Genomic DNA, 18630 nt, shown 5'->3' with positions numbered 1-18630 from the left:
TTGTTTTAAAACTTAGCAATGGATTGCTTTTGTCCTTCGTTCCCTCCCTAAGGGGGCAGAAGCTCGGAGCCGCCACAGACTGTTTTCTCAATTATTTCTGGTCTCGGTGGACATGATACTGACTTGAGACACCAGGATGTATCTGACCCTGCTGTTACTGACACACATGGCCTCGTTAAACTGCTTTTAGAAACACTAGCTAATTCAGGACACATGGATTCATCGTTGGCACGGTCTGTAAATCAAGCTTTAGGACTAAACAGTGATGAAGTTGAAGAGGATATGAGACAAAACTATGAATATGAATCCATTCCAGCACAGGACCAAGATGATCATGAGCTTCCTGATGATGCTCAGGCTGAACCTGTTAACTTTAAGGACCCACAGAGCCCTGTGATGCTGGAGACTGATGCTGCTTGCTTACCCTTCGCTATTGATGTTGACCTACGGTTTCCAGCTAGTGAAGTAGGCCTTGAACACACACTTCTTTTAAAAGTAAGTGCAACTGGCATGTAGGTTGATGCTGTTAACACCTGTACTATTTTCATAAGTATTACGAGAATGAATAAAAAGACCTAATTTTTATATACATAAGAGCTTTTCTGTGAAGAAGCTTTCCTTTTTGGTAGGAGAACATATAAAAAAATGAAGATATTTATTCCTCATTCTTTATCTGTAATAAAATTATAATTAAGAGGTGAAAAGCAATCATTGTCAGTCTTCTTCACCTCTTACTTTCCGGTAAGTGTAATATGCTGCTGCTCCAGCAATATGAAGCAAAATTTATGTCATTCTGAAGCTGACTGCTGTATATCAGTGTTTTTTCATGTTTGCTGAGACCACAGCCTTGCAGTTGATTTTGGCTCCTGTAGCACTCAGATATTTTATTCTGGCTCTCACCTTGAGAGAGACAGAGGCAGATAGAGAGCTGTATATGTGTGCATGTATATATGTATATATATGTGTATATATATATGTGTATATATGTGTATATATATATATTTAGCAAACAAATGCTGCCTTCCACCTTCCTCCTCCTAAGGGTTGGTTATTGATCTGACTAAGGCATTGGTATTTTCTGAACCTGTAACAAAGTAAGGAGACATTTGAGAGTTCTTTCTCCTTTTTACTGCCTAGATGTTGCTTTTCCTGAGAATTGGTTATAATGCAGCAGGAGTTGCTTTCACGTATGGACTCTCTCAGTAGTTTGAGCAGGCCATTAATGATTGCATACTATTTAGCTGTGGGGCTCTCCCCTGCCAAGCCCCAAAAATGATAGGTGGATGGCAGCTCTGACATTGTTCAATGTGCATTGCTATCCTTTGCTTTTAGAATGTTCCTGGTGGTTTGAATGTGACAGCTTGTTCTGATTATGAAGTCATTTTCAGACATAAAGGAGCTTTTTTTGACCAGGCTCCTCTGGATCTAAGTCGAGATCCTTTCTTTCAAAGCTTATGCTCTGAACTTTTTTCCCTTCTCCCACAAATGCAAAACAAACAAACAAAAAAGTAAAATGGTCAGAGAGAGTATAATTCCAAGACTTTCTTCAGCCTGTCTTGTTATGGGAAAGAAACTGAAAGAAGTTGAACCACACTCTGGTATTTAGAGTTGGTTGGAGGTATCTAAAACAACCGTAGTTGCTCTGAGGAAGTAGAATGAGGGCTGCATTTCATTTTAATAATAGCACTCTTTTGTGTTGGTAGAACAAATTGGCAAAATCAAGTCAATTGTCCTTGTAAGCTCAATATGCTTTATAGATTCTGGAGTACTTTTAAAAATAGCCAAAAAATAAAACAATAAAAAACCCACACTGCAGTCGTAACAGCTTACCTTAGATAACTGTTTCTGTGGTTTGTGTTAGTGAACTTTCCTAGTGATGGAGCTTCAGGAAGTAATTCTTGCTGTACAACCACAGACATCCATTTGGTCTAATTTTAGTTCTTGCTCCAGTTTTGGAAATTGGTCTTGGTCCAAAGTGTATTCCACTTCCTACTTTATAGGAGCAGACAGGAGAGTACCATTCACTTCTGAACACAAGTGAGAATCCCCCAGTCCTTACCGTTCAGTGGAGAAGTAGATGTGCTTGTTCCTGTCTCTCCAGCAGTGTCTGAACGAGACAAGAAATGTGCGTAGTGGAGGATCCATCATGTTCTGTGGATATTAAAGTTGGCTGGGGAGCTGTCTTTATTTCTGCTGGGAGCAGAGTTTCTGCATGCCTGGTTCTCTTCATGTGCCTTCTTGGTGCAGTTGGGTGGAGTAGATATGTTCCATGCATACTTCTCACAATACCATGCAACTTCAGTTAGACACCCTTTCAAGAAAGTCTTGTGCTTAGGGATCAGAGCATCCCAGTTGTTCACATTACTGTACAGAGTGGCTGTTCTGTGGTCTCTGTTACTGATAATTCCACACAAAGCCCAGTTTCTTAATCAAGGAGCAAGGAAGAGTTTGTCCTACCTGTGTCTGTGCTCTTGCTTTTAACAATCTGGAATGCTAGATGAATTTGGTTTTCTTGTGAGTGTAATATTAGTTGAAGATTCCTTTAGTCAGCTATCGAGAGAACAGCCTAAAAATGGTGAAGGAACAAGTGTTTTTTTTTTCTGTTTTTTTTTCCTCCCTTCTTTTCATTTCCTTCCCCTTCTTTCCCACAACTTCTGCACTCTATGGCATGTGCTTATGACTGCCTTATTTACTTCGGCATCTTTGCTGATGGTCTGTCACTGTCTTGGGATGAATCAAACAGGTAAATGAAATGCAGCAGTACCCGACGTCAGCATTTCTAACTTTGACTTCATTTGACCAACAGCAGTATTTCCAATGTGCTGGTGAATGTGGGTGCATTCGCATCATCAGCTGTTCAGTAGATAAAGGCTTAATAAAACATATGTAAACTGAGAATTTATATCTTTTAGGAAGCAAGCACTGGAAGTGTAAGTAGCTTTGAAGACTACAGTCCTTGTCCTAGTACACCCGTAGAACATGTTTATCGCAGGCATCACTCCAACTCAAATAGCATAGAGGTTGGAATGCCCTGGAGACTTATTCCAATTACAGGTAAGATGGCTTTAACTGTTACCTTGCTGCAAATAGTGAAATGATAACATATTCTAAGGGTTTGTAAATTTCATAGATCCCATTCTTGGGTCACCTCTTGGTACGCAGGCATGCAGATATCCATGCAATTGTTCCTGCTGTTTGAATAATAAACAAATCTACTGGATGAGAACAGATACTGGTGGAAAAGTACTGCTTTGGGTACGGAGTGATGTAAATGTGAGTGCTTGAGTATTTATCTGGTGAAGTATGTAACTGTTTTGAATTATGTGTTTGAACTCACTAGGTTCTGCTGAAAGATAGGATTGATGAATAGTTGCAACTAGTAGTTCAGAAAAGCTATGAAAAACATCCTTACAGAAAGCTGTCTACTTCTTACTGCATCACGTACTTCTATTAGAGGCGCTTTAAAGTCTTTGTATCTAAACATTTAAAACCTAAGCTTATAGAAGAAGCTTCTTGTTCTAGTTCTTGATGACTCAACAGTACCAAGTCTTAGGAGAACATAAAATAATGGATTTTGAAGGATGTGGAAACTGGACTGTAAGAATAGATGAGAAGCTGTAGATTCAGAGCTGTGAATTGAGGGCTCTTGAGTAAACCTACACAGACTGTTAACTGCATTCTCTGAGTGAAAACATATCTGATCTCATCTGAGGAATGTGGGAATCTCTGATGCTTGTGATATTCATCCGGTCGTGTAGTTCTGTGGCTCCTTTGTGTGCTTGGCTGAGAAGGGAGGACGGCAAGGGAAATAGGTTTCTTTCTACCGTATGCTTAGGCTTTATAAAGAAATGATAGGGTTGATGTTTTCTGTGGTTTTTTTTAAGGGCTTGAGGACTGCAAAATTGTTTGGATAGGACATTACTTCTTTTCCTGCTACTGGCTTGGCCCACTGTGCACATGGGCGGATGTGGTTATGGTTGCTGAGCTAACTAGCACGTGAATACAGGATGTGGTTCTTGATACCAGAGGGATTTGTCAATTGACACGTACAGTCATCTGTGAGACAAGAAATTTTTCTAGAATTCTCTTCAGGGTCTTTGAGAGGGGAAAGTGCTATTCCAGAGATGAAAGAGGTTGTCTTGAGCATGACTGGATTTGAGTTTCTTGAAATTAGCTCTTACTGCAATAAGTATTGACTGGCTCTGTAATGTGATCTTGTAGAAGGTGCAATATACCAAGAAACTCTGCTAATGCTAACTGCTGCTCTCCTTCAGGAGGGATAGGAAAAGATGAGGAGGACCAGCTGGAAAAATATGAAGATAAAGAAACAGGTGAGAGAAGAGTATGTGCTGGGGGGGTTCCGTATGTCATTACAGTCTGAACTACTGAGCGGCTTTTATTCTCCTCTTAGATTGAATTTTCATCAGAAAACGAGATCAGTAATATGCTGTTCAGCAAGTGGTCTCTTTTTATTGAAGTGCATTAAGAAAGCTATAGAAGAGTCCAAAAGTCTTTAATGTTCTGGATAAGTAGCACTTTTAATTGGGCATATATTTCTACTTAATGTCTTCAAGAGGGCTTGGAAATTCCATTTTAAAAACTTAATATTCTGTAGTGTAACTTAAAGGCAGGTTTGTTCCTTTCTGAAACTGATGGCTTTCTAAAGCCAGAGGATGTGTGTGTTGCTTTTTTTTTGGTTTGGTTTTGTAGAAAGGAAGTTGTAGAAAGGAATTCAGAGAGTATCAGTCTTTCTCTTTCATCCTTGCACAACTGCAGAAGAGCAAATTAGTGATCTCTTTGTTTTCTTTTTAAACAAAAACATCTTTTGATACAGAGCTCATTGTTCAGCTGAACTTAATTCTAAGAACTCTTAATAGTTTGTGACTTGAGGTGTGAAGGGGGTGGTCTCGCATGTACCCTGACAACATCAGGAAGTGTTGGAGGAGAGTTGTTTATAGGTTCCCAGCTCATTTTGACTATTTCTGTATCATGTTATTGTTCATTTCTTCTTTATTGCATAATCTAAACTTCTGGCAACAGTGAGCAAACCTCAGTCTTATTTTTGAAAGCTAACTTACTTGTGCATGTTTTAACTAATCCATCCTAACTTGACTTTGATTCAAATAGGGGGCTGTTCTTTGAGACACTCAGTGAAAAATAGTATTTGTTCTTGCTTGTATTTTCTCTTGTAAGAAAAGATTAATACCTTAATAAATATTCTTAAAGTGAAGGCTTTTGATGACATTTATCTTAGATACTAAGAAATAGAATGTTCTATGCTTTCTTTGTCATATGTGTTTTGAATTTGTGATTTCAAAATAGACTCCGGAATGGAGTTGCAGTAGAAAGAATTCTCCTAAGCAGTGAACAAATTGAGTGTTAGTCTGCAAGAACAGTAGTAAGCTCTTAAACTGCTCTTCTTTCTAAGGTTGCTTTCTGGTGGTTTTTTTTTCTTGTTTATTTGATATATTTGGTTACAGGGTATTACTGAGGAAGAATATGCCTGAAGTCATAAATCATGCTTTAAGAGCTGTTGAATTCTGTATTTGTGACGCATTTTTTTGTCCTGTGTGTGCATGAAGGCTTGTGACCCTAAGGTGTATGTCTATGAAGGGTACTGCCTTCAGAGAATTCTATTTCAATCAAGGCAACCCTATTTTAAATTACAAAATAAACTTATATAAATACTTTGGATTGGTATTTATATCCAGAAGCATATCTTCCTGTTCAAAGAGCTTTACAGTTTTTTACTGGTCTTAATTGCTTCCCTTCCCCCCCCCCCCCACTCCTCCCTTTTTGTTTTTAAAGCAGTATTTATTTCCAGAAAACTTTACATAATAGCATTTGAAGAATAACCTATTCAGTCTGGTATATGTTCTTAGCATGGTATCATGAAGACTTTTTCCTAATCCCATTGTTAAAGAAACTCTCTCTTAAATAAACTGAGTGGATTATGTATTTCTTCTTTCATTGTTAAAATTGGTTTGTAACTGGCTGTAACAAAATGTAAGATGTTACATATAGCCCCAAATTTAAAGCTATAGCAATTTTTAATCTTCCTACTAAGAGTTCCTTCTAATACAGTATTCCTTAATTACAATAGTGTAGGTTAGTAAGTGTTAAGCAGCTCAAGTATCACGTATGTAGCCTCAAGTAGCTTACATCTCAGACAAGCTCGAAGTGCGTTACTGTACTGAGGTTTCCCAAACTAAAACTAAACTGATGTGTGTACAGAAGAGGAAGGCGATGGCAGTGCCTTCTAGTGAGACATAGGCGCTGTGGACTGTTAAGAATGTAACAAAGAAGAAAAAATGAGCTCACTCCTTCTAACAACCAGTGACAGCTTGAGAGGAGTGCAGGTGAGGAGGGGTGGATCCAGGCTCCACGCCTTCCAGTCACTCAGGTGCCTTGCTTGCATCAGAGCTCCCTGGGCTCGCCCTGCCTTCTCACCTGGTGCTCAACCATTGGCTTAGGCTGTGACCAGGCAGTTCTGCTGCAATATGCTTAAGCATGCTAAAGACATAGGGCAACAGAAAACCAGGTTCACAATGAAATTGCCTGCTTTATATCTGTTCATAGTGTTTTCAAAGGAAATTAGAAATTTGCTTTGACTGGTAGGTTGAGCTTTGAAGGATGAAGGAAGAACATATTCTATTGATGAAGGAAATAAAATGGAACACTTCTGGTTTCTGTAGAGGTATAAAGTAACTGTGAGATGATGTTGATGCCATGCAAAAGGGATCCTGCTAGTGTCAAATGCTTTCCTTTAAGATTTGGATGGACATCAGATTAGGGAGTCCATATAACTTTTAAAACTGATTCCAGGTCAACTCCGTTTCAGAAGAACACTAACTTTTAAAAATGGCCAATGCTGTTTTGGTTACTGCCTCTGCTACAGAAATCCTCTGGTTTTCTGCTTACAATTTTATTAGATTTAAAGAAACAAAAACCAAAACCCTGTATTTTTTAGTTTTTTGCTATATCGACTGTCACTTTCAAACATGAGATGATGATGATTAACTCTTCCTATATAGGTCTGAAATCACCAGAAGAACCACTGGTGTATTTACCACCAAAGGATGCCTTCCCCAATGACCCCCGGGTAATAAATAGACAGAGAAGTTCTGATTATCAGTTTCCATGCTCTCCATTTTCAGACACACAAAAGGGGACAGCAGAAGATGGACTTTATACAAGACAAGTGGAGAAACTTGAAGATGAATGTGAGCTAGCAGATCACCCTTTTACAACACAACATTCCATAAGTGCAATAGTAGAGACTGTCATATTAGAAGAATACAGTCTCTTTGTAAAAAAGATTCAGGAAATTTTGCGGGAAAAAAATATTTCTTATGTCAGTGGTATGTTCACACCAGTCGTCTTGGGCCAGGAGAGGATAATGAGATTTTCTGAATATGTATGTTTACAGACATCAGAGGTTTCTGTGCAAGAATATGTAGAGACACTGAGTGAGAAAATGAATAGTGTTGTTCTGTCCTCTTCGTGCATTAGACATACTCCACCAATTTATTGTAGTCCTGAATCAGCAGAAGTAGTTCATAGTGCTGCACCGAAGCCTCCACCCAACGTGTTACCTATCTGCAGCGACTCTGACATGACACTGTTAACAGAGCCATTGTGTAACAGTATGGTGGAAGATGCTGATTCTATTGAGCAGCAGTCATCAAGCTTGCCTGTAGTGAAGGAGGAAGTAGAACACGTGAATGCTAAAGCAGAAGCTATGCTGACGTCTGATCAGACACCTTCCAGTGGTAATTTGATGGAGCCGCCAGAAAAGACTCAGAAATCTCCGGAGAACTTAAACGTTTCAAGCCAACCAGCTCTTTCTGATTTTATCAGCCAGTTAAAACCTGAAGTATTTAACAGTTTGGTTGAAATTATTAAAGATGTACAGAAAAACACTGTGAAATTTTATATTCATGAAGAGGAGGAAAGCATTCTCTGCAAAGAAATCAAGGTAAATGTGTTCCATTTCAGCCTCTCCATAGTGTTAAAATAGAATGGTGTAGCTTTCAAACCAGAGTGTATAAAACTGGACTCGAAACAAAAGGGAGTCTAAAACTTGTTTCACAAAAGTTTGAATTGTTACAGCGATTGTGAAAACAGGCTGCCCTGCCACACTTCTTGTTTGAGGCTTTGAGACAGTCTGCCTTGATTTGGTGTTAACCTAATTCTTATTGTTTGAAAAGCAGAACTGGTTGGAGTTCGGGTCTTTCTGAAGGTGCTGCCAGAAGGGTTAGGCTTGTGGAAGGTTTTGGAGAGAGAAGAGCAAGAGTGTGATGATATTTTCATGTATCTTTGCTAAAACTTTATGTGTGGTGGTGTGTTTTTTTTTCCTGCAAGATGAAAGTTGAAGGTGAAGTAATAAAAATTTGTGTTTTCTTGAAACCTCATGCAGTCTTTAATAGACTGTCAGCTGTCCACTTACATGCTACTCTGAGAGACTGACTGACCTGCTAAAGTAGCCTGTTCCTGTGTTGCTGCACCCTTCTGTTTAATGTGTCAGAAAGACAAAAATAGTTGTCCCTCTGAAATGCATTTGAATGGGAAACTTATTAATGTTGTCATCTTCCGGAGAATGTTTTGCCTTAACTAGCTTTTCCCCTTTTTTTTTTTCTTTCCCCCCACCATCTCTTTCTGTGGTGTCAGGAGTATCTTACTAAGTTAGGTAATACAGAGTGCCATCCAGAACAGTTCCTAAAAAGAAGAGCTGCTTTAGATAAACTGTTGATAATTATTCAAAATGAAGACATCGCCAACCTCATCCATAAGGTACTTCACATAAGTAAATGTGTACTACAGAAAAAACTGTTAAAGCATAGCCAGAAGAACTCACTGTGAGTATGGCTACTCTCAGTATTTAAACAACAGTCTGGTTAGGTGCCTTTTCAAAGAAACAGAATTGTTTGTGGTAATGCCTAGTCCTACTACATCATATACCCGTAACTACTACTACCTGCACACTGTTGGTAATGAATACTTCTGGTGCATTTTAGTAATTAATATTTTTTCCTAGCCCTTGTTAAGTTCTGTTGAGGCTCCTGTAGTTCTGCTTTTAGTTCCCTACTGCTCTAACAGCAAGTGAAGGCAGCTGTTAAAGTGACATTAGGCATTTCTGAACCAACTCCTGTAATGTTTTTGAGAGAGCACTCTCTAAAGCAAGAGATTAGAAATAATTCTTTGATATGTTTTAAAGTTTGACGAGAAGATTCTTTATCTATTTTTTAGCTATGATCTTTGTTTTCTTTTCCCTCATAATACCTCTCTTGATTTTTAAACAGGTACCTGGCTTAGTAACTTTGAAGAAGCTCTCTTGTGTCAGCTTTGCGGGTGTCGATAGTTTGGATGATGTGAAAAATCACACTTACAATGAACTCTTCATGTCTGGTGGCTTTGTTGTGTCAGATGAATCTGTCCTTAATCCAGATAGCATCACAACAGGTAAGTATGATGCTTTCTGGAGCTTTAAAAACACAGACAAAAAAAGACAGAACTCTGAGGCTATGAGAAAACTGTCATACTCAGAGATGATATTGTGAGTTTTTTGGAGAACTTGAGTCTTCTACTCACTAGCCTGTCTGGAGAATGTGTGAACAAGGATATCTTGCCTTCTGAAGTTTGTCTAGATACGTGTACAGAGCCTTTTATTCCTTACTCTGAACCATGAATAATGTAGTAAAAAAAATACTGGAAATCTGTGTTCTTTCAAATTTTCTTTATCTTAAATTGAATCTTTATCTTTAGTTACCAGTTCTCAGATATTTTAAGAAGGCAGATCATGCTGACTGAACTCAGCTATTTTGAAAGCAGATACCACTGTTAGGCATCTGGCCTTCAAAACAAAAGCCCTCTGTTTTGGAATACTTTTGTTAGCTAATCATCTAGGAATAAAACCTAAAGTGTTAGGGCAATGTTCATAGTTGTGTAACTGCTTTGGTGAAAGAAAACAAAACTGAAACAACAGTAACTCTCCCCTTTTATGTATATGTTGAAGCAGTGTTTTTCAGTTTGCTGACTGTGAAATTTAACTTCTGTTCAATCTCCTAAACAGATAAACTAAAACAGTTCTTACAGTTTCTGGAGGATCTCAATACCCCAGATGGAAAATGGCAGTGGAAAGTCCACTGCAAAATGCAAAAAAAACTTAAAGAGCTGGGGAGGTAAGCAGTGATCTTTCGTATACCAGTTGCTAAAATCCTCAGCTTTAGTTATGCTCTCAAAATCCCAATGAAGTAAAACTTAATGTTATGTCCATCTTTTGACTGAATTTTCATGTTTAGAGTGACCTTAAATCAAATGTCTAATATTTTTTCCATCACAGACTGAATGCTAATGCCCTGAGTCTGCTGACCCTGCTGAACACCTATCAAAAGAAGCACTTGGTTGAAATTCTGTCTTACCATAACTGTGATTCTCAAACTCGAAATGCACCAGAATTAGAATGTCTTATCAGGCTTCAGGCTCAAAGCATACAACAGCGACACATTGTCTTCTTAACAGGTTACAAACAAATATGACTATCTTTCTCCCTCTTCTGGTAATAGGTGCTAAATTGTAATAGAAAATTTCCCTCTATGTATTTAGAAAAGAATCTCAAGCCACTTTCAAATTATGCTGATAATGGCATAGTTGTTGCTACTGTTGATGACTTCATGCAAAATTTTACAAGTCTTGTTGGGTATCACAACTCAGTTAATGAAGAAGACAACCCATCTCCCTCTCAGGAAAGACAATCAGGTAATACAGTAAAAACATTCATTGTTTCTTTAGCTAATTAGACGTGTGGGGTGGAGATCCTTGAAGTACTGTCTTTGTGTAAGTGAACGTGATAGATGGTAAAGAAAACCAGCTCTTAAGCTACTGCTTTAAATGATGGGGGAACAGCAGTTGGGATGGAGCACCAAAGGAGATCTTAAATACACAATTGTTGACTAACAAGGTGTCCAGGAAAGCAGGCATATGCCAAAAAGGTGTAACTGTCTGTTTTCAGAAGGATAAGCTGTCGTTAAGATGAGGTATTGTTATGATGAGCTATTTTTAACGTAGCTCAGTAACTGTAGACAAACACCTGAGATAGCAGTAGTTGTAGTCCTGTAATTGTCTGATCAAATACTGACCTCCTGTATAACTTTAGATGCTGTTTTGACATAAACCCCATTGGAGTTGGGGTTTCCCAACACTAAACATGAACACGATGCTCAGAAGCTTTTAGCATTGGAATTACTGGAATCAGAGGGTTAAGTGTGTATGTTGAGTGAGTGAACAAGAGTGGCAGAAGACCAAGACTTAAGTGATACTGGACTTGCAGACCTGAAGCGTAACACTCTGTGAGTAGTGTATAGATTTTCTAACAAAAGTTTGTATTTCAATAGAATAGGAGTTTTTTTTTCTTTTTTTAACGCAGTTCATGTAGAAAATGATGGAAAGGATGAGGAGGACATGTCTCTGGATTCAGGGGATGAAGCATCCCAAATAGAAATCTGCAATGATGCTTCTGAATATGATACTCGTTTGGAAACTTTGCAGACTGAGACCAAGAGCTCACGTGGAGTAGATGCAAAAGAGAGCTGTGTGTCAGAGTTATCTCCTGAAGCACGAAGGAGTTTGATGGATAAGTCTTCTAAAATTGACATGGAAGAGATAAAACCAATTACTCCGCTTTCTACAACACACTCTGCTGAAGGAGAAAAACACAATTCAGTTCAACGAGCTCCTTTCAATAACTTCCAGGTTTACAGCAGACAATTAAATATGTCTCATCAGTTCAGTCACTTTAACGTACTCACTCATCAGACTTTTCTGGGAGCAGCATACCCACATTCTACACGTCAAAACCAAGAAGGGGGCAGTTATTTTCCATCTCCTTACAGTCAGAGAAGGGATAAAGAGAAATCGTCATTGCCTGGTGGTTGGGATAAGAACTGTGATTCTTCCAGGCCATATTCAAAACGGAAATAAACTTGTCACTTTTGTAAGTTGCTGTGGACTTCCTGTTTCTAAACTGTTGGATTAACAATTTCTATTTTATTCTGAAACAAAACATTTCTTGTCCTTTATCTCAAAAGTTTTTCTGATCTTATTTAAACCATGATGGCCTGTACCTGTTGGAAGCATCTGAAAATTGAAATAAATATATATTTTTAGCATTTATTGTACTTGAATTATCTTGGTTGTTGGCACTTTTAAGTTTCTACATTTGTATTTGACCTGTACATAGGTTTCAGTTTGAAGTCTGTTTTAATGTAAAATTGAATGTTTGCATAAAATATGTGAAGCGGCGAGTTTTTTTAACTGTAAGTATCCAAGTCACTTTTCTTTACATAAATACCAAAACTTATGTATTTATTTGACACAGTTTTGTACAAATGTTTTTACATAGCTATAAGGCAGTGTAGTTAAATAACTAAATGACTGGATTTTGGCAAAATACCTCAATTAGATTAACCAATGGTGCAGTTCCATTACAAAAATGAAATAAACTCTTAATGCACAAGGGACTTGCTAACACGCTGCCTTGTCTGTGGTTTTTGTTGTCTTCAAAATACAAAACATAGCCAAACTTTATTTCATAACTAGCACTTCACTTGGTGTAATTATTAGAGTAACATCAGAATGATCTTAAAATTGCTATCTTCCCCTTATAACTACAGCAGTGATGTTTTAGCGACCTCAGTAATTCAACCTGCCTCCTGCCATACTTCAGCACAGTGATTCCTGGTGCTTTCCTACTTGTTAGATTTGGTGTTATTCTATGTATTGAGTTTTATCTTTTTTTAAGCTTGACCTTTCAAATTTCACATGTGCTGAGTTAACCTGACTTTTCTGAAGCAAGTCTTTATTTGACTCAGGCCATGCATCGTCTCACTAAGGCTGCCGGAGAACAGTAACTGGAGGGTACAAAGCTGGAGTGTCTCAATGCTACCCCTGTTACTATTCGTGTTTTTACATACGCTGATGTGCTGATTTTTATGTTTACTGATCTTGTTTTTAAGTTGTCCAAAGCCATATTTCTTTGCTGTTTTGTAATTTGATCTTAGTGCTTCAATGATGGGTGGTTTAGAAACAGGTAATAGTGTTTGAAACTACTAACTATAAACTGAAAGTTGGGATATATAGAGTTGGTTGAAAATAATAGGCTTTAAAAACAAAGAAAACAGCACTCACTCTTCCCTGAAGTTGGGTATGAATGCTCATTTGATTCGCTTCTTTAAATTAAGGACAAACCATGACAAGACTGGTACAGCTGTTACTACTGCCCCTTACCACTTACATGGTAAGTACTCTTATCTCTTTATCAACAAACTGTGTATGGATTTTGTGAAAGACCATTCTACCAAGTCCATCAAGTGTGGGCTCACCTAGTACATGACTTGGCATGCAACTGGAGAGGACAGGGTCTGCTTTCATTCCCTTAGCTGCTGCTGGTAAGATACCTTTCATATTCTGTTCCTTTCTTAGAACAGCTGCTGCTGGAAAAAAACTGTTTGAAGGTTTTTGTGGCATTTTATCATGTATCTCAACTAAAATGAATTCAGGTTAGGCACCTTTTGCACATCTCAAGAAGAAAAATACTTTTACCTCAAATTATCCTGTATCTTGAAGCCCAAAAGGAAATTAATCTAATACAAATGTTTAATTTCAGCAGGAAGTGTTGAATTCTGAGCTGTTCGGACCTTTAAGTTGACTTCTTTAAACTGAATTCTGCTGTTATGGACTCAGTCCATTACCATATTAAGTACTGCTATCCTCTTTTAGTTGGGGTGTTACAGACAGCATTTCTGTGATGGTAAATCTGACGCTGATAGTTGCCTAAGCTTAAAGCTTTCTGAATAATAAAGTACAATCAGTTTCTTCTATTTAAAAATATCTACCCCCCTCTCTTAAAGCCATTCACAACAAATTGTAAATCTTATTTATTAAAAAAAGACCTGGACATTACCACAGAAATCCATGTAACAATTTTTTATATGGTCTTTTGGTATCTATACTAAATGGACACGTCTTCAGGCAGCGCAAGGGCCATTCTGAAAATGTAGTTAAGTTTATTTTCATTCTGAAAAGTAATGTAACCCTGTAATCCTGTCAAAAATTGCATGATAATTTATTTAATAAGAATAATATAGATGGTTCACAATTACAGTAGCAAAATGCTTCTACGTTTAAATAATTCAGTACAGTCTTGAGTACCTTTCAAAATGGTGAAATAAAGTTCTCTTCTTGAGCTTTAACAGGAATTAGACCTGACTCCAACTCCTTTTGCTTCTGCAGGAGGCCCTGAAATGAATGGAATATGAATGTGAATGCTCTGCCTCCTTCAAGCAGTCTGAACTAATAACATGCCACTGCTTTTTACTTTACAACAATTTGTTAAGGTGCATTACTTTTTAAATGCACAGCTTCAAGCAGGACAAAACAATACATTCAGAAGGGAGGGAATTTTGGTTTTCCTATCTCATGCAAAAGACTTGAACAAGTGGAAGCTCATCCAAATGTTTTTAGGGATGCCCACACAGAAGAGAAACGTTTTCATTATATTAGCTTACTGCCCTGTGCACTGTCACTATGCTTGTGGTATTCTGGCTGTTCTTGTCTGAAGCTAAACCCGGAACCTTGACAAGTACTGGCTTACGGTGCTAACATCAATTATGTTCTAAGGCAGCATTACTGTTTGACCTAGAACAGTGTCAGAAGTATGAGGATGTGTTGCACATTTACACACAAAAACTAAAAGGTACTAGAAAATGAAGAAACCCTGAAGTAAAAACAGTTGGAACTGCGTGATACGTAACATATGATAGCTATGTATGAGTAAGCCTCCAGGTATTCATAGTTAGGCTAACAAAGCCATTCCCCTGGTTTCAAGTTTTCTGAGGTTCTCCACTGTTTCATAGATAATCTAATGACCAGAGATTCCTTAAAGAAAGATGATGGAGAGTCCAAAGGTGGAAGCAATGCATTTAATAAAGCAAAATTAATGCACAGAAATAAAGGTAGAGGTCAGAGTCCAATCATACATGATGGAAAAAAATGGCTTAAAGACTTACATTTGTGACTATGTACTGGTTTGCAATTCATTTTGCCCTTAGTATGTATACACATATATGCTTATGCAATGACTTTTCACTTACCTGCCGTAGTTCTGACAGTCCTTTCAGAATTGCTTGTTGTCTCTCTCTGATTTTAACTACATCAGGATTTAGAAGAGGATCTCTAGTGTGATCAGAGCTAAAAATCTGTCGTGGCACGTGGTAAGAATCTAAAAATAAATACATATATCAAATCAGTAAACAATACTCTTATAAAAATTTGTTTAAATTTTGTAGTTGACTCACAACTTGTAGAAATCAAGTTTGGGTTGCTAGTGATCATAATCTAACAAGTCAAATACTACTTAAGATTCCCAAAACCAAAAGCTGTATGTACTAATACTAGAGAAGTGCAATTATGTTTCAGTAAACAAAAAACCCAGATAAGAGAATTAAAAATGTTGTTGTTTTTTTTTTCTTTTATGTATTTGTGTTTTGTGTTCTGGTTGCACAGGCTTTCTGTACAGTGCTCTGACAATACGGGTTATTGCAGTATTCAGTAAAAGCTAAAAGCAAATAACAAATGGAACAAAATGCAGAACTTTGAACTAAAGCGCTGCAACATCTCTTCTACATGAATCAGATCACAATACATTTCAGTACCATTAAACTGTCGATACTGTGGGTCATGTGTTGAAGGTCTAGTCACTGGTGCATCTGGATCAAGATAATACACTTCATTTGTTCGAACATACGGAATAAACTGTGAAGAGGGTGGTCTTCCAGCTTCTGTAACCGGAGGAGGGAAGCTCTTCTGCTGTATGTCTACCTTGGTATTTTTCTCTCTTCTACTATTGTTATATACTTCCAATTTCCTGGCGCATATCTGTTTTTGTTGTACTTGTAATCTATTCTTAACTGCTGGAACAGGTGGTGAGTCAGATCTGTAGAAAACAATTCCAGTTAATAGAAAAGCACCCATAAAAGTTTGATAAACAGTGGAGAGAAAACATTCTGCACTTTAGTGGCCAACTGGATGAATCTAAGTTCACCAAAAAAACTAAAAATCGGGAAAGAAAAATATACACATTTCATTATAAATGCATTAATGCAGAATACTGACATACCTTTCTTCATTCAAATGATTCTTATGGAGTTGTTCTTCCTAGGAAAAAAGCAAAGAAGTCAAAAGTATGAGTACAAAACTCAATGCTCTTATATTAAACGCTCATTTTACAAAAGTTTGTTCTGAAATTCTGAAAGGACTGTATGACCTGAGCTCAGGAGATACCAAAGGCCTGCATTAAAGAGTCTTGTAGTATCTATGAACTCAAACTAATTATAGAAGAACTTATACCACTTCTCTATGTCTACAGCAGCTCGAGGCACAAGCAGAAATTGTATAAAATTTTCTTAATAAGTCTATAATGATTATCAATAAAGTAAAGCAAATACACGCTTTCGAAGATTGAACTAATACTGAAAACTAAGCCACAAAAGTTTAATGTTCTTCCAACCACTCTGAACAAAACTGCTGTAATACTGTTCTTCACATAAAGGGGAGGTCGTAGGAAAATTCTCAGAGCTTGAATATCCAAGCAGGGCAGAGTAAAATAAATCTTAAAAAAATACTCATCATTGTTAGAGAAAAAATAGTTACCTTTCTGATTCTATGTCCCTTATTCTTCAGTTCTTCATGAGGTGAAGGAGACCTATCTGAACAACAACCCCTTTTTTGGCAGAGATTCCCAGGGGTATTTCTTTGTACCAACTGAAGCAGCTCCATTTGTCGTCTTACTTTATTTTCTTCCCTTTGTTTTTGCAGTGGTTTGGGGTATCTTTCTGATGCTGGAATGTATCGTTTCTCAGGTTTGTTTATGTTCCAGTCAGGTCTTTTGCCAGGTTTTTCTGAAGGTTTAACTTGTCTTTCTTTTCTTGCATATTGTTCATACAGCTCACTGTAGATGCCACCATTCTCTTGTCCTGAAATTCTGTTTTTATACATATACTGCATCTCTTTCTGGTATTTTTTGCTGTTAGACGTTTCTTTATATTCTATGGAAATATCTGGTGACCCACAACATGAAGTTCTTTCCTCAGCTGTATCAATGTATGCTGAAGTAGTATAGTCATCTAAAAAAAAGTATATTAGATCCATGAGTAAACTATTCAAACATTTGGCCTAAACAAATAGAAATAAAAAAGCTTTCACTTTTCAAGTGGGAAGAAGATTGGGTAAGCAGCAACAATTGTAACAAGCTTTTCTAAATGTTTGAATATAAGCTTTCATTTTCTAATGGGTCTAGTATTCTTATTCCAGGATTACTGACAATGTTTGTTTAAGGATTCATTAAGAACCCAATCCAGCTGGATACCAGTGCATGTGATATAAACCTGAAGACTAACAACAATATATGCTTCAATTCCTTCATAAATTTAGTCCTGCACAGCTTATGGCCATGACTCTAAGCTAACACTGCTTCAGAGTGGCTGATCTGAATTTGTAATGGGCAGGTACCAATAAAGACTTACCACTGATTTAGAAGAATACAGTGATGCATTATTATATTCTCAGTAGCCTGACTCTGTCCAAGCATTTATTTTCAGTTTTATTCCGTTTTGAATGACAGCAATTTGGCCCTGTTACACAAATTAGCTGTTCTACAGTCCATCCATAGGTACATCAGGGTAACTAAACTGAAGGACTGCTTACCTGTCTGTACAGCAGTGTCTTTCCGAGGAGAAGTCTGCTGATCAATGTTAACGCCATCAGAAAAATTAGGACATTGATGTGAAACATCAGCATTACAGTTTTCAAACTCACCGCCACCTAAAAAGAATCAAGAATTTTTTTTCATGCAGCAGCATATATTTTATTTAAACTACGCTATCATATTATCAGACTATTGTAGCTTAGAGCTCAAAGCAAAAGATTGAGAACTATGATTCCGATCCTAAAATACTGTCCGTTTCACTGAAAATCAAGCCAATCCTTTGTAGGTCTGAATATTCCATATGCACTCCTGATAACAGCCTTGTATTTCTTCTTTTATGTAATGTAGCATTTGAAGATTACTAAGATATGGTATTCACAGTATTAGAACACTGATATTATTGGGAAGATTCTTTAAATAAGCTGAAATTAAATGTGGTTTCTGAAGCAAAGGAGCAATTCTGGGCCTATGTCAGGAAAAAAAAAACCACTAACAGTTTGCACGCAAACACGAAAGGAACAGGCAAACTGAACAGCAAAATGTTGGTACTTACCTCCACCAAGATTCTTCTTAAGTTTTGAAATGTCATGTCCCTTCTGAGCCAAATCTTGAATGCGCTGTTCTTGTTTTAACCTCTGTGCTAATTCTTGAGCTTTCTGCATTGTCTGATAGAGCTCATTTGTTTTCAGAATCACAAGTTCCTTAAAAAAAAAAAAAGCAAATATTAGAATTTATTTTGAGAATATGATTATTTAATCTCCATATAATCCCAAATGTTTACATAAATACCATCAAAATATTTTCTTGCTTTGAGTAAAGTATCTTAAACTAAAAGAAACAAACCAAAAACTAGCTGAGTTGGATGCAAC

General features: G+C 37.3%; 2 protein-coding genes across 11 annotated transcripts in view; one reads left to right on the top strand and one right to left on the bottom strand.

The window, feature by feature from the left end:
- FAM208A (family with sequence similarity 208 member A) overlaps positions 1–12526 on the top strand; it is a 29962-nt gene extending 17436 nt beyond the window's left edge. The window contains exons 15-24 of one of the 8 annotated variants that reach the window (XM_015293394.4): positions 317–495; positions 2913–3054; positions 4275–4331; positions 7035–7978; positions 8671–8793; positions 9303–9462; positions 10073–10181; positions 10343–10521; positions 10606–10758; positions 11426–12526. In XM_015293394.4, coding sequence (XP_015148880.2) covers positions 317–495; positions 2913–3054; positions 4275–4331; positions 7035–7978; positions 8671–8793; positions 9303–9462; positions 10073–10181; positions 10343–10521; positions 10606–10758; positions 11426–11979 — 2600 coding nt within the window. In that variant the 3' untranslated portion in view covers positions 11980–12526. Of the gene's footprint in view, positions 1–52; positions 496–2912; positions 3055–4274; positions 4332–7034; positions 7979–8670; positions 8794–9302; positions 9463–10072; positions 10182–10342; positions 10522–10605; positions 10759–11155 lie in introns of all 8 variants that reach the window. The other 7 variants (XM_015293391.4, XM_015293389.4, XM_015293395.4 and 4 more) reach the window with 7 other exon arrangements.
- A 1572-nt stretch (positions 12527–14098) lies between these two features.
- CCDC66 (coiled-coil domain containing 66) overlaps positions 14099–18630 on the bottom strand; it is a 41124-nt gene continuing 36592 nt past the window's right edge. For 2 of the 3 annotated variants that reach the window (XM_015293403.4, XM_414339.8), the window contains 7 exons: positions 18315–18462; positions 17761–17877; positions 16708–17180; positions 16175–16212; positions 15711–15991; positions 15150–15277; positions 14099–14295 (listed from right to left, as the gene is read on the bottom strand). In XM_015293403.4, coding sequence (XP_015148889.2) covers positions 14212–14295; positions 15150–15277; positions 15711–15991; positions 16175–16212; positions 16708–17180; positions 17761–17877; positions 18315–18462 — 1269 coding nt within the window. In that variant the 3' untranslated portion in view covers positions 14099–14211. The remainder of the gene's footprint in view (positions 14296–15149; positions 15278–15710; positions 15992–16174; positions 16213–16707; positions 17181–17760; positions 17878–18314; positions 18463–18630) is intronic. The other variant, XR_003077470.3, reaches the window with a different exon arrangement.

The sequence above is a fragment of the Gallus gallus genome, chromosome 12 (assembly GCF_016699485.2).
Source record: "Gallus gallus isolate bGalGal1 chromosome 12, bGalGal1.mat.broiler.GRCg7b, whole genome shotgun sequence".
Classification (NCBI taxonomy): Eukaryota; Metazoa; Chordata; class Aves; order Galliformes; family Phasianidae; genus Gallus; species Gallus gallus.
The sequence above is the reverse complement of the archived record's forward strand: the minus strand, read 5'-3'. Positions and strand labels throughout refer to the sequence as shown.